At 46.6% G+C, this 15,269-nt stretch overlaps 1 protein-coding gene and 1 pseudogene across 4 annotated transcripts in view; one reads left to right on the top strand and one right to left on the bottom strand.

Annotated features, from left to right (window-relative positions):
* SYTL3 (synaptotagmin like 3) overlaps positions 1–15,269 on the bottom strand; it is a 117,049-nt gene that overhangs the window by 36,655 nt on the left and 65,125 nt on the right. For all 4 annotated transcript variants that reach the window (XM_038001161.2, XM_038001162.2, XM_038001158.2 and 1 more), the window contains one exon: positions 9,074–9,208. In XM_038001161.2, coding sequence (XP_037857089.1) covers positions 9,074–9,208 — 135 coding nt within the window. The remainder of the gene's footprint in view (positions 1–9,073; positions 9,209–15,269) is intronic.
* On the top strand, positions 7,257–9,065 carry LOC103240801 (archaemetzincin-2 pseudogene; annotated as a pseudogene).

The raw sequence follows: 15,269 nt of genomic DNA on the forward strand, positions 1-15,269 counted from the left end.
CCAGCCACCCACGCTGCAGTTCTCCCCTCTCCTTCCCTTTCCCCTAGGGAGCAGCCAGTGGGAGTGGAGCCTAGCCTCTTTCTTCCCCTGAGAAGAGGGGAAAGGGAAGTTTTGAATATCTTTTTTACTACTGGAGGTTTGTGTGATGTTTAATCTCCCCCTAATGGGGACTTTTCACCTCTTTTTAACCTTTAAGACATCCCAACTAAGGAATACTTCACCCCGCCCCCCCACCCACCCCTGCGGCTTTTCTTTCCTCAGTCCTAAGGAATGCTTTAGGGCCCCTGCAGTTTCTCTTACGTTGGTATGTCCTCACCAAGGAATGCTTTACTGCCCCAGGCTTTTCTTTCCTTAGTCCTGACCACCAAGGAAATACTTGACCAGCTCCTCCAGTATTTCCTTCCTTGTCTTATGCATGAGGTTACCTGGCCCACGTGGTATGTGAGGATCCTTTACTCCAGCTTGCCCACTGCTTTCTTTCCGCGTTGCTGAGAGTCCAGGTTTATTCGTCACACCAGGTGGGTCTCGATTCCTTACCCCTGAGGCCACCGCAACGAGGCAGTGGGGCACCTCCTCTTATGAGAGGACTAGAGACTGCCCCTGGAGGACAGTGTATCCCCATAAGGGCCACCATTTTGTTATAAGTAAAATGTTTATTTATTTAGAAACAGAATGCGGCCGGTGGCAGTGGCTCAAGCCTGTAATCCCAGCACTTTGGGAGGCCGAGACGGGCGGATCACGAGGTCAGGAGATTGAGACCATCCTGGCTAACACGGTGAAACCCCGTCTCTACTAAAAAACACAAAAAAAACTAGCCGGGCAAGGTGGCGGGTGCCTGTAGTCCCAGCTACTCGGGAGGCTGAGGCAGAAGAATGGCGTGAACCCGGGAAGCGGAGCTTGCAGTGAGCTGTGATCCGGCCACTGCACTCCAGCCTGGGCGACAGAGCAAGACTCCGTCTCAAAAAAAAAAAAAGAAAAGAAAAAGAAAAAACAGAATGCTTGTTCCTAAATACTATAAGGAAAAATTAACATTTAGACAAAAAGTTTTTTTTAGCAAGGCAATTTTACTTTCTGCAGAAAGGGTGCTCCTCGCAGATGGAACAATGACCAGAGCACACCTGAACAATGGAGGGAAGCAATTTTTATACTTTACGCAGCTTGTCCCTGCTACTGTGTTGTCTCCACTAGCTGGAGCCAGACCTTACAATCTAAACTAAAACCTGACTGGCTAATGATTTAAACCTTTTTAAAATAGGTATAGGCAATAGAGAACAAAGGAAAAGAGGAAGTTGCTTGTGAAAGGACTTAGAAAGTAATATTTTCAAATAAGGAAGGGGCATAGGCTGTGAGCTGTATGTGCCTGTGAGCATGTTCAGCACAGATACCTTCGTTACAGTACAAGGAAACAGAATGTACTTATTCCTTTATATTTAACAGCTACATAGGATAGGGCTTAACAAAGAGTTATTAGCACAAAGCAAGGAGGCTTGAAGAAAGTTAGTCTTTAAAAGAAATTATTTTTAACAATTATTATCCTTTAACAAAAAAGGAAACTTAAAAAAGAAAATGTTGGCCAGGTGCAGTGGCTCACAACTGTAATCCCAGCACTATGGGAGGCTGGGCATGGTGGCTCACCCCTGTAATCCCAGCACTGTGGGAGGCCAAGGTGGGCGGATCACGAGGTCAGGAGATCAAGACCATCCTGGCTACACGGTGAGACCCCGTCCCTACTAAAAATACAAAAAATTAGCCAGGTATGGTGGTGGGCACCTATAGTCCCAGCTACTTCGGAGGCTGAGGCAGGAGAATGGCATGAACCCAGGAGGTGGAGCTTGCGGTGAGCAGAGATTGCGCCACTGCACTCTGGTCTGGGTGACAGAGAGAGACTCCGTCTCAAAAGGAAAAAAAAAAAGTTTTACTTTCTACAACGTCCTAACCCCCATCAGCCTTGTAGAGGTTCAAACTGGCTGGATCCCTTGGGGTCCTCTGTCACCTAGGGTAGGGGCAAACCTTCAGGCAGGTCTTGGAAAAGCCTCCCAGAGGCCCCTCTGAGCTCACATCTCATACCCATGTCAGGGTTCAGTCCCCGGAGAGAAGGGTCTGTAGCCGCCTTCACCCACCTTGCCCTTGGGGAAGGGTTGACTCAGGCCAGTAGTTCAGAAAGATGCCTTTCTCAAATATAAACCCCACTGTGGCATGAAGAAAGGTGCTGAAGCATCCTCTAGCACAATTGCAGAGGGTCTGTGCTCTCAGAAACTGCTGCAGACTTCTCACAGCTTTGGTTTCTCAAATGAAAAGGGCATCCAAGAAGCAGAGGATCAGGGCCACTGTGGCCTGAATGCCTGTGTCCTCCCAAAATTCATGTTGAAATCCCCACCCCCAGGGCAATGATATTAGGAGGTGGTGCCTTGGGAGGTGATGAGGCCATGAGGCTGGGGTCCTCATGAACTGCATTAGTGCCCTTATAAAATGGGCCCAAGGGAGGACACAGTGAGGAGGTGCTATCTATAAACTGGAAAGTGGGCCCCCATCAGACACGGATTCTGCCAGTGCCTTGGTCGTGAACTTCCCAGCCTCCAGAGCAGTGAGACATGCATTTCTGTTGTTTATGAGTCACCCAGTCTATGGCACTTTGTGACTGCAACCCAGACAGACAAAAGGCGTCAGCAGTCAGAAACGTGGGTCCAGGCTCTGGTACCACCAGCTGTGTGACCCAGGGCAGGTGGCTGCACTCACAAGGAAGTCAGGAGCATCCCATAAGAGGAAGTATTTGTGCCTCAGAGCCTGATCCTGGCTCTGAACCAATGTGGACTCACAGACCTGTTTGAGAACTGGATGAAAATATGAACCTTCTTCCCAGGAAAGGGTACAGAGGCAGAGGCACAGGACATTTTGGATACTGTTCCAAAGAACCCCGGAATAAGACCTCCTAGTCTGGTGCTACTTAGCGCACAACAATAATATCAAGATCAAGGCCGTGCAATAGAAATATAACGTTAGCCAAATCTGCAACTTAAAAATTCTCTGGGGCCGGGCGTGGTGGCTCAAGCCTATAATCCCAGCAGTTTGAGAGGCTGAGGCAGGCAAATCACTTGAGGTCAGTTTGAGACCAGCCTGACCAACATGGTGAAACCTCATCTCTACTAAAAATACAAAAATTAGCTGGATGTGGTGGCACATGCCTGTAGTCCCAGCTACTCGGGAGGCTGAGGCAGGAGAATGGCGTGAGCCCAGGAGGCGGAGCTTGCAGTGAGCCGAGATCACGCCATCGCACTCCAGCCTGGGCAACAGAGCGAGACTCCATCTCAAAAATAAATAAATAAAATAAAATTATCTGGCAGCCACGTTTAAAAAGAGAAATCTATTTTATTAACCCTGTATATTCCAAATACTGCCATGTCAACATGTATCTATATGTACATTATTAGATACTTTTCATTTTTTTATATCGAAGTTTTCAAAATCCAGCATATATTTCACACTCACAGAGTATCTCAATTTGGAATAGCCACATTTCAAGTGCTCTGTAGCTGCATGTGACTAATGGCTACTAAATTGGACAGCACAGCCCTAACCTGTTCAAGACTCCTTAACAAGTTACCGCTTTTACTCAAGCTTTGACATGGCCAGGCCTCAGTTAGTGCTTCTCAAACTTGACTCTGCATACGAATCTCCTGGAGTCTGTTAAGTTACACATTCCGACTCAGTAGGTCTGTGGGAGGGTCCAAGAGTTGACATTTCTGACAAGCTCCCAGGTGATATGGGATTACTGAGCCCCATATTTTGAGTGAGGGTATAGAACAGTGGTTTTGATGGGGACAGAACGTCCCATAGGAGCAGGCGAAGGCATAGGTTGGGGGCTACTAGCATGTAGTGGATAGAGTGAGAATCGCCAGCTGCCCTTCAATGCATGGCCTGGCCCGCTCCTGCCACAACTTTTGAGTGACCCACTGGACATTTCGGTAGATGAGGAGAGCAGTGCAAAATTATCAGAGCCAAACACCATTTTCCATAAGAACACAGCCACCCAGTGGCATGGATTATTAAGGACTTGCTCTGCATCACATTCCTTGCCACTAACAGAGCTGGAACCTGCACCAAGAAGTTGGTTTCTTGAGGCTGAGCTCTTAACACTGCACTGCACCATGGAATTCACACATTCTTTTATTTTCTAAGCAATGCAGTGAAGCAAAAAAAACCCTCCACTGGGCATGGTGGCTCATGCCTGTAATCCCAGCACTTTGGGAGGCCAAGATGGGAGGATTGCTTAAGCCAAGACCTCAACTCTACAAAAAAATAAATTAGCCAGGCATGGTGGGGCATGCCTGTGGTCCCAGCTACTTGGGAGGCTGAGGAAGGAGGATCACTTGGACCTGGGAGGTCAAGGTTGCAGTGAGCCATGATCACATCACTGTCCTCCAGCATGGGTGACAAAGCAAGACTCTGTCTTAAAAAAAAAAAAAAAAGAAGAAGAAGAAGGGCTGGGCGCGGTGGCTCATGCCTTTAATCCCAGCACTTCAGGAGACCAAGGTGAGCAGAGCACCTGAGGTCAGGAGTTCAAGTCCAGCCTGGTCATCATGGTGAAACCACATCTCTACTAAAAATACAAAAATTAGCCAGGCATGGTGGCGTGGCCCTGTAATCCCAGCTACTCGGGAGGCTGAGGCAGGAGGATCTCTTGAACCCCGGAGGTGGAGGTTTCTGTAAGCCAAGATCAACCCCTGCACTCCAGCCTGGGTGACAAAGCGAGACTCCTCAAAAAAAATAAAGAACTCAAATGCCCATTTCCCTGATGAGGATTCCAATGTTGAGAGGGTTTCTGCAATTGTCTAAGGTCATATAAGATGTGAAAGAACCATGACTGTTGCTATGATTTGAATGTTTATGTCCCCTCCAAAATTCATATGTTGAAATATTTTCATTTTCATTTTTGTTTTACAAATGAAAGTAAAATACACTTGGAAGGGGGCTAAGCTGGCAACTTGAAAGATCCAAGTGTTCACATGTTGAAATGTAATCGCCAATGTGATAGTATGAAGAGGTGGGGCCTCTGGGAGCTGATTCAGCCATGAGGACAGGGCTCTAGTGAATGGGATTCAGGCCTTTATAAAAGAGGCTGCACACAGCACTGGACCCTCTTTCCCTTTCATCCTTTTCACTATGTGAGGAAGACACTTAGACGGAGCCATCTATGAGCCACAGACCACCAGATATCAGTCCTGCCCATGCCTTGATATCTTGAACTTCCCAGTGTCTAGGACCAAGAAAAATAAATTTCTATTGTTTACAAATTACCCAGTCTGTGGTATTTTGCTATAGCAACATGGATGGACTAACACAACTGTTAATTGAAGCATCATGGCCCCTCATCCAAGAATCCATCTATTACACCATGCATCACAATTCTAGGCAAAAAGTTAACACTCACTGTTTTTTGTCTGTTTGTTTTTTGAGATGGAGTCTTGCTCCATCGCCCAGGCTGGAGGGCGGTGGCACAATCTTGGTTCACTGCAAGCCCCACCTCCTGGGTTCACGCTATTCACTTGCCTCAGCCTCCCGAGTAGCTGGGACTACAGGCACCTGCCACCACGCCCAGCTAATTTTTTATGTTTTTTTTCTTAGTAAAGATGAGGTTTCACCATGTTAGCCAGGATGGTCTCGATCTCCTGACCTCATGATCCACCTGCCTCAGGTTCCCAAAGTGCTGGGATTACAGGCGTGTGCCACCGCGCCCGGCCTCAATGTTTTTTAATAAACAAATGAATGAACGAATGAATTAAAATGCCTACCTATACACAGAGAATACATTTAAGACATCACAAAGCAATCTTGAAAAAGAAGAACCAAATTGGAAGATTTATAATACCCAACTTCAAGACTTACTACAAAGATACAGTACTCAGGATAGTATGATCTTGGCATAAGGATAGACGAGGAGATCATTGGAACAGAACAGAGAGTTTATAAGGAGAGCCACACTTATGTGGTTATTTGATTTCCAGCCAAGATGCCAAAGTCACTGGGGGATATAATAGCCCTTTTTTTTTTTTTTTTTTTTTTTTTTTTTAAACAAATGGTACTAGATTAACCAAATATCCACATGGAAAAAAATGAGCCCCGATCCCTACCTTACACCATTCACCTACACACAAAAATGATAATGAGCTGGAGTACAGGCCTGAACACAAAAACTAAACTTTCCTAAACTTCTAGATGAAAATATGGGAGAATATCTTCATGACTGGTGGATGGGTAAGACACAGACTTAACCGTAAAAGAACGTGCTGCCAAATCAGACTTCACCAAAATTAAAAACACACAAAATCAAAAGACACCAATATTTATTATTACTCTCCATATGTATGAAAATGTTTACAGTAAGATGTAGAAAAGAAAACCACTCTCAAAGTATAGTAAGGGTTTCCCCAAATCTCAGCCTAAGTAAAATATCACTTCCAAGTTCTATTGTCACATTCCAGTTTCTCTCACAAGGGCGGCAGCTCATCCCTCCCCTTGTCTACTGATGTCATTACCATGCCGCACATATCAAGAGTACTTGGGGCTGGGGACAGTGGCTCATGCCCGTAATCCCAGCTACTCGGGAGGCTGAGGCAGAATTGCCTGAACCCGGGAGGCGGAGGTTGCGGTGAACTGAGATCGCACCACTGCACTCCAGCCTGGGCGACAGACGGAGACTTCATCTCAAAAAAAAAAAAGTATTTGGATGAGGTGCACACATCAGAACAGCCATGGGAGGTGGGTGGGTGGCCTCAAGGCCTGGTGGGTGAAGATTCCTTCCACAATACTTTTCCAGCCAGGCCTTGCTATGTCCATCCTTGTAAGGTAAAAACCTCAGAAGGATGCCTTCTTTTTTTTTTTTTTTTTTTTGAGGCGGAGTCTTCACTCTGTCGCCCAGGCTGGAGTGCAGTGGCACCATCTCAGCTCACTGCAAGCTCCGCCTCCCGGGTTCGCGCCATTCTCCTGCCTCAGCCTCCCGAGTAGCTGGGACTACAGGCACCCGCCACCACACCCGGCTAATTTTTTGTATTTTAGTAGAGACGGGGTTTCACCGTGTTAGCCAGGATGGTCTCGATCTCCTGACCTCGTGATCCGCCCGCCTCGGCCTCCCAAAGTGCAGGGATTACAGGCGTGAGCCACCACGCCCAGCAGGATGCCTTCTTTCTAATAAAGCCTCATGACTGAACACCTGTTTGACCCATTTAAAAGGAAGAACGAAAGTTCTAGGCCAGCTGCGGTGGCTCATGCCTGTAATCCCAGCAATTTGGGATGTCAAGGCAGGCAGATCAGTTGAGGTCAAGAGTTCAAGACCAGCCTGGCCAACATGGTGAAACTCGTCTCTACTAAAAATACAAAAACTAGCCAGACGTGGTGGTGGGCATCTGTAATCCCAGCTACTCGGGAGACAGGCAAGAGAACTGCTTGAACTGGGAGGCGGAGGCTACAGTGAGCTGAGATGGCATCAGCCTGCACTCTGGCCTGTGCAACAGAGCAAGACTCCATCTCAAAAAATAAAGAAAGAAAATTAAAATAAAGAAAGTTCATCTGGGCGCAGTGGCTCACGCCTGTAATCCCAGCACTTTGGGAGGCCAAGGTGGGTGGATCATGAGGTCAGGAGATCGAGACCATCCTGGCTAATACAGTGAAACCCCATCTCTACTCAAAATACAAAAAAATTAGCCGGGCGTGGTGGCGGGCGCCTGTAGTCCCAGCTACTCGGGAGGTTGAGGCAGGAGAGTGGCGTGAACCCAGGAGGCGGAGCTTGCAGTGAGTCAAGATCACGCCACTGCACTCCAGCCTGGGCAACAGAGCGAGACTGTCTCAGAAAAAATATAAATAAATAAAGTTCAACCTAGGAACACGATGTTAACAGAAGAGATCTGTCATTATGCAAACAGTACGGCACTCTGAACAAACACTGAAAACAGCTCTTATCTCAAGGAACCCAGGCCTTGTGTCACAGTATGGGAAATTAGATGCTGGGGAAAACAGTGCTGTATGAACGAAGACTTCCAGCCAGCCACTGATCTCTTTGGACCCATTACTTTGCATTCCCAATCATATTAGAACCCTTCCCATCCAGAGGCTCCCCAAGACCTTGAACAGTTCTTCAGTGGCCCTTACAGAAAGATACTCTCTCCAGACAAATGCAGTATTTATATTCAGACCACTGGATCTCTAGGAAACAGCAGAATTATCAGTGAAGAATCTATTAAATGGCTCAAGGCTTACTGTGAGGGATATTTCTATGGCTTGACAGCAAAACTCCTAGAACTGGTTCCTGTTTCTGCAATGAGGTGTTCCTTTAGAGTCAATGATAACTCACAAACAAAGCCTGCAAGTTCATGCAGGGGACATGGTGAAGTTCTTAAAAAAGAAGAAACCTGAAAATGCCTGTGTCAATAACAATGATTGATCTATACCCGAGAGACTCCTGAAACTTTGTCTTTGGACGGCTCTCTTTGACAGATGGTGTAGGGATATTCAGCTTTGCTAAGTATGGCAGTGATTTTTAAAGCGTGTGCTATGAAGGCAAAGGGAGGAAGTACCAGAAAACATCTTCAACTGACTATTCAATTTTTGATAACTATTACATTCTGGAAAGAACCAGTGTTTCAGTACATTGAGCCCGTAAGATTTTAACCCATGAGACTGGACACACACATGGAATGTGACACTGTTGGTAGCTTCCACGCCTAACGCAAGCCTCCAACCACTTGGAAGAAGCTGACCGGCGCCCTCTTGCCCTGTCTGTTTACGCGAGTTACAGAGCGCTACTGACTCCAGCGCTGTAGAAGGCTACAGAGCACTGGTGGAGTGGATTGATAATGAATCTGCTGACACACCTGGAGTAACTCCAAAACAATAGGCCTGAGGATAATGCGACTTTACCAAAACCTGTGGAAGCCTTATAAGGAATGCAAGGATGGATAATAAAATGCCTTGCCGTTCTCCAAAAATAAGGACCTTCAAATAGGAGTAATTGAAATAAATACTTGTACATTATGCTTTCAAACAAACAAACAAACAAAAAGAGCACTGGAATGAGACTCACATGTCTAAAACCTCCAGAGAATATGGCACTGGGCACCGGACTGGATGGGAGATTCTGTTGCTTCAAAATAGGGTTAGTAGAGCATTTGGGATCCTCTTGATTGAGAGGTTTCAGAATATCTGGTGCACTGACCTTCTGGAGAAGGAAAAAAAAAATTAATATTATAGTCTCCATCCCTGTTTGGTTTTGTTCCAATGTGGTGACTTCAGCAAGCATCTATTACTTGATATTACTAATACGCAAACTTCTGAGTAGGAGGACACACTTGCATTTGTTATATGCGTGTGCGCACACACACACATATGCACACACACGCACGCACACGCACGCACACCGGGCCCAGAGACAGACAACATCCAGCTTTGGGATAGTCATGAACAGTAATGGGTAGATCACTCATGGATTAGTAAAAGTCTTAAAGAAGTCCAAATTTTAGCCTTAATAAATGGTCCTGGCATTTAATCACTTGTTATATAATAACTGGCCTGATAAGCAGAGTTTTAGCTCTAAGATGCTTATAAAAAGGGAACAATCAAAAATGTCTCTAAATTTTCTAAAAATGCTTTGCTAATTGTTGACCCTTCTTTACTTTTTCTTTCTTTTTTTGAGATGGAGTCTTGCTCTGTCACCCAGGCTGGAGGCTGGAGAACAGTGGCACAATCTTGGCTCACTGCAGCCTCCATTTCTTGGGTTCCAGCAATTCTCCTGCCTCAACCTCCCAAGTAGCTGGAACTACAGGCATGTGCCACCACACTGGCTAATTTTTGTATTTTTAGTAGGGATGGGGTTTCACCATGTTGGTTAGGCTGACCTCAAACTCCTGACCTCAAGTGATCCACCTGCCTCAGCCTCCCAGAGTGCTGGGATTCCAGGCGTGAGCCACCGCACACAGCCAAGCTGACACTTCTGTGATGTATACAGCTGTGTTTTCCAATATGGTAGTCACTAGCCACACATGACTATTCAAATTAGTTGAAATCAAACAAAATTAACTTCTCAGTTGCACTAGACCCATTTCAAATGCTCAGTGGCCACATGCAGCCATGGTCATTGTTTGGACAGCTCACATAAAGATCATTCCCATCCCTGCAGAAAGTTCCATCGGACAGTGCCCGTACAGCGCAATAAACACAACGGGCAAGGTGGGAAAACCTCTTAATGGCTGAAAATACCAACTTTCCAAGTGGAGACTTTAGTTTTTGGTGCTGGGTTGGAGCAGAACTCAGAAATACAACAGTTGCCCCATAGTCATAATTTTCAGGAAGAAAAAACTAAGTGAGAATACGACAGAACAAACGAAAGAAAAGATTACCTCCACTTTATTGATGTTCTGCATCCCCAGAATGCCAACGTAATTCCTACAGACATTTATTTGTTAGGCAACACTATATTTGCGCCACCACGTGAAATTCTAGGGGCTGGTAGAAGGGGAGGAAGAGAGGAGAAAGAGGAGAAGATGAAACGTCCATCCTCCAAGGGCTCACTAGCTAGTAGGAAGACAGAGACACCATTCAAATGGAAGCACCAGCCAGGTCAATGGCAAAGAGGCCAGGGAGAGTCTCTTCAGCATGCAAGCCTCTAGGATGGTCTTCAGTGGGGCTGCAATTATCCGAGAGGGTGCTGAGGCTGGTTGGGGTAAGCCTGAGAGGGAAGGCCTTCCGCCTGGAGCAGCTGGTGATGGTTAAACAGAAAGCACATCCTAGACCTGCAGACACGTGGACACAGATCACGAACACAGGGGATGTGCGATGTTGTCTGAGGGGATACTAACGGTGTGACAGAAGTGTCCACCAAAGCCACAGCGAAGGAGCCAGGGACTGGAAGAGCCAGCAGATCCAATGAGAGGGGTTCAAGAATGAAGGTGTGCCAAACAGGGTAAAAAGTAGGAGAAAAAGCTTACCTGCAGTTAAAGAAAGGCACATTTTAAATAACTGCCCATTGTATTGGCAAATGTTAAAAATTATAAAGTTGAGTTTTACTAGATGAAAACAGTCCTGGAGATGGATGGTGGTGATGGGAATGTTAAAAATTATAAAGTTGAGTTTTACTAGATGAAGAGAGTCCTAGAGATGGATGGTGGTGATGGGTGCAGAACATTAGGAATGTTTTCAATGCCATGAACTATACACTTAAAATGGCATAGATGGTAAGTCTTACGTGTATTTTACTATAATAAACATTTTGAGAAGAAAAAAGGTACAAAGTTGAGTGTTGGCAAGAGTGCTGGAAAACAGGTCACTGTCCTGTCAGTGGTCAGGTAAACTGAGTCAACCTCAGTGGAGGGCAACTTGGCAGCATGAACTAAAAGCCCTAAAAAGTAGCTGTTAGGCCGGGCACAGTGGCTCATACCTGTAATCCCAGCACTTTAGGAGGCTAAGGCAGGCGGATCACAAGGTCAGGAGATCGAGACCATCCTGGCTAACATGGTGAAACCCCATCTCTACCAAAAATACAAAAATTAGCCAGGCGTGGTGACACGTGCCCGTAGTCCCAGCCACTCAGGAGGCTGAGGCAAGAGAATCACTTGAACCTGGGAGGCAGAGGTTGCAGTGAGCCGAGATCACGCCACCACACTCTAGCCTGGGCAACAGAGCAAGACTCTGTCTAAAAAAAAAAAAAAAAAAAGGAAGAAAAAAAGTAGCTGTTAAAAAGGAATGGTTGGCCAGGCATGGCGGCTCACGCCTGTAATCCCAGCACTTTGAGGGGCTGAGGGGGGCAGATCACCTGAGGTTAGAAGTTCAAGACCAGCCTGGCCAACATGGTGGAACCCTGTCTCTACTAAAAATACAAAAATTAGCTAGGAGTGGTGGCGCATGCCTGTAGTCCTAGCTACTTAGGAGGCTGAGACAGGAAAATGGCTTGAACCTGGGAGAAGGAGGTTACAGTGAGCCGAGATCACTTACTCCACTGCCAGCCTGGGTGACAGAGCGCGACTCTATCTCAAAAAAAAAAAGAAAGAAAGAAAATCTTCTTCCTCCACCTCTGTCCTCAGTTCCCTCCTCCAGAGATAGCCCCTGCTGACGGTTTTTAGGCATTCTTCCTGTTTAACAGGTGCATGTTTTTATGGCTAATGTAGGTCAATACTGTACATTCATAACACATACAATAAAATCCCAGGGGAACACACAAGAGAGGAGAGGTAAGAATTCACTTATTGAAGAATGCTGGCCCAGATGCTTAAGTGAGTATTTTTGAAGGGGTGTTTGCAGAATATGTGGTTCAACCTTAACAGTCAGAGAAGCGGTGCGGAAAAGATGCTGAGCTGTTTTCTCAGTTAACATCCCCAAGTCACCGCGTGATTTTAAGGCAGGAGGATCCCTTGAGCCCAGGAGTTCAAGACCAGTCTGGGCAACATGGTAAAACCCTATCTCCAGAAAAAATACAAAAATTAGCTGGGTGGAATGGTGCACCCTTGTAGTCCCAGCTACTTGGGGGTGCTGAGGTGGGAGGATCACCTGAGCCCAGGAGGTTGAGGCTGCAATGAGCCGTGTTCGCACCACTACACTCCAGCCTCGGTGACAGAGACAGACCCTGTCTCCAAAAAAAAAAAAGAAAAAAAAAAAGGTATCCACTACTTCTGTGCCTCAATGTAGCCACTTGCAAGGTGGGCACGAACATCCCCCACTTCGAAAGCAGGGCCACCCTGGCTAAGGCATGTGTAACTGCAGTCTGATGAATGTTCTATTTAAAGATGTACTCCTGGGCCACGCATGGTGGCTCACACCTGTAATCCCAGCACTTTGGGAGGCTAAGGCAGGCGGATCGAATTGAGCTCAGGAGTTTGAGACTAGCCTAGGCAACACAGCAAAACCCCATTTCTACTAAAAATCCAAAAATTAGCCGGGTGTGGTGGTGCATGCCTGTAATCCCATGCACTCAAGAGGCTGAGGCATGAGAATCATGAACTGGGGAGGGAGAGGTTGCAGTGAGCCAAGATTGTGCCATTGCACTCCAGCCTGGGCAACAGAATGAGACTCTGTCTCAAACATAAATAAAAATGAATAGAGATGTACTCCTTATATTTTAACCCAATAGTTATTTAGCATTTATAAATCATACTATCAAAGATGAGTACTTTATAAACATTTGGTTAAATTGTCCCTTAAAACAGCCATATCAGGCTGGGCGTGGTGGCTCACACCTGTAATCCTGGCACTTTGGGAGGCCTAGGTGGGAGGACTGCTTGAGCCCAGGAGTTTGAGACCAGCCTGGGCAACATAGTGAGACCCCATCTCTACTAAAAATAAAAATTAAAAAAAAATCAGCCAGACATGGTGCCATATGCCTGTCTCAGCTACTTGGGAGGCTGAAGTGGGAAGATCACTTAAGCATAGGAGATCAAGGCTACAGTGACCCATGATAGCACCATTGCACTCCAGCCTGGGCAAGACAGCGAGACTTGGTCTCAAAACAAAACAACGAAACCAACCCAGCCACATCCTCAGTTAAGGTGGGGAGAGAGAAGGCCTGCAGAAAGTTGGAAGCATGTCAACGAAACCAACCCAGCCACATCCTCAGTTAAGGTGGGGAGAGAGAAGGCCTGCAGAAAGTTGGAAGCATGTCCTGCCAAGGGCGTGGCTGAGAAGTGGACACAGGCATAACGATGTCTACTTGGACAGGCTCTCCCCGCCGTCTCCCCGTACCCCACCATACCCCACCACTTCTATCCCTGAGCTCCCACAGCCCATCAGACAGCCCCGGCCAGGCTCTGGGCCATGTGCACGTGCAGCAGGGGAGGGGCGTGCCGAGGACTCACGGGCCATCCTCATGCAGAACGCCACAAGCCCAGCCTGTGGTGCGCAGGATGTGCCACCACACAGCACATCCTGGTGTAAATGGGAAGTGCATCCCACCTCGGGGGCAGGGGCAGGGTGTGGCTGGTCTCTGGAGCAGGCTCCACCTAGCTCTTGGTCATCTCTTTGCCCCAGTGTCCCCGTCTTCAATGGGGACAGGAACAGTACAAATTTCACAGGGCTGTCTTAAGGATCACAAAAGCTGAATACTTCTGAGGGGCATTACGCTGAGAACAAGCCAGGCATCTGGTAACCCTAAGTCAGTGTTAGACTCTGAGTGGTTTCCTGTGACTCAGGCGAGTAAGAGAATTACTCATATGTCCACAACCCCCTTCCTGAACCCTCTTTCTTCAGTAGTCCTCATTTGTCCTTCTTACAGGAACAGAGAGTTTAGAATTCAGAGTCAAATCCTGGGTTTGCTCCTGGCTCTATCTTTCATTCAGTATGTGACATTAGGCATGTCGGTTAACCACTCACTGAAACTCAGGTTTTATATATATATATATATATATATATATATATATATATATTTTTTTTTTTTTTTTTTTTTTTTTTTTTTTTTTTTTCCTGTTATCCAGGCTAGAGTGCAACGGCATGATCTCGCTTACTGCAACCTCCGCCTCTTAGGTTCAAGCGATTCTCCTGCCTCGGCCTCCTCAGTAGTTGGGATTACAGGCACCTGCCATCATGCCTGGCTAATTTTTGTATTTTTAGTAGAGACAGGGTTTTACCATGTTGGCCAGGCTGGTCTTGAACTTTTGACCTCAGGTGATCCACCCACCTCAGCCTCCCAAAGTGCTGGGATTGCAGGCATGAGCCATGGTGCCTGGCCAATTTTTAAAATTTTAAATTATTATTATTTGAGACAGGGTTTCACTCTGCCACCCAGGCTGGAGTGCAGTGGTGCAACCATGGCTCACTGCAGCCTTGACCTCCCAGGCTCAAGAGATCCTACCACCTCAGTCTCCTGAGTAACTGGGATTATAGACATGTGCCACCACACCTGGCTAATATTTGTATTTTTGTAGAGACAAGGTTTCCATATGTTGCCCAGGCTGGTCTCAAACTCCTTGGCTCAAGCAATCTGCCCACCTCGGCTTCCCAAAGTGCTGGGATTACAGGCATGAGCTACCAGGCTCGGCCGATCTTTATCATGCAAGTAACAATATCTATCACAGTATTTTTGTAAGCATTAAATGTGATTAGGTAAGAAAAAATGCTGCCACCATGTGTGGAACACAGGGTTTCATAAGGGGCTGCTAATCCTCCCCTCCGCCTGTTTCACTAGGAGAAGGAGTGATCCCCAGAGGGAGTTCAGATGGCACTACTGTAGACCCTGGGAAGCTGGCAAGAGCTGACACTTGTGTTATAGAATTTCAAACACCTGCCAAATACATTTCAAA

The sequence above is a fragment of the Chlorocebus sabaeus genome, chromosome 13 (assembly GCF_047675955.1).
Source record: "Chlorocebus sabaeus isolate Y175 chromosome 13, mChlSab1.0.hap1, whole genome shotgun sequence".
In the NCBI taxonomy this organism is placed as follows: domain Eukaryota; kingdom Metazoa; phylum Chordata; class Mammalia; order Primates; family Cercopithecidae; genus Chlorocebus; species Chlorocebus sabaeus.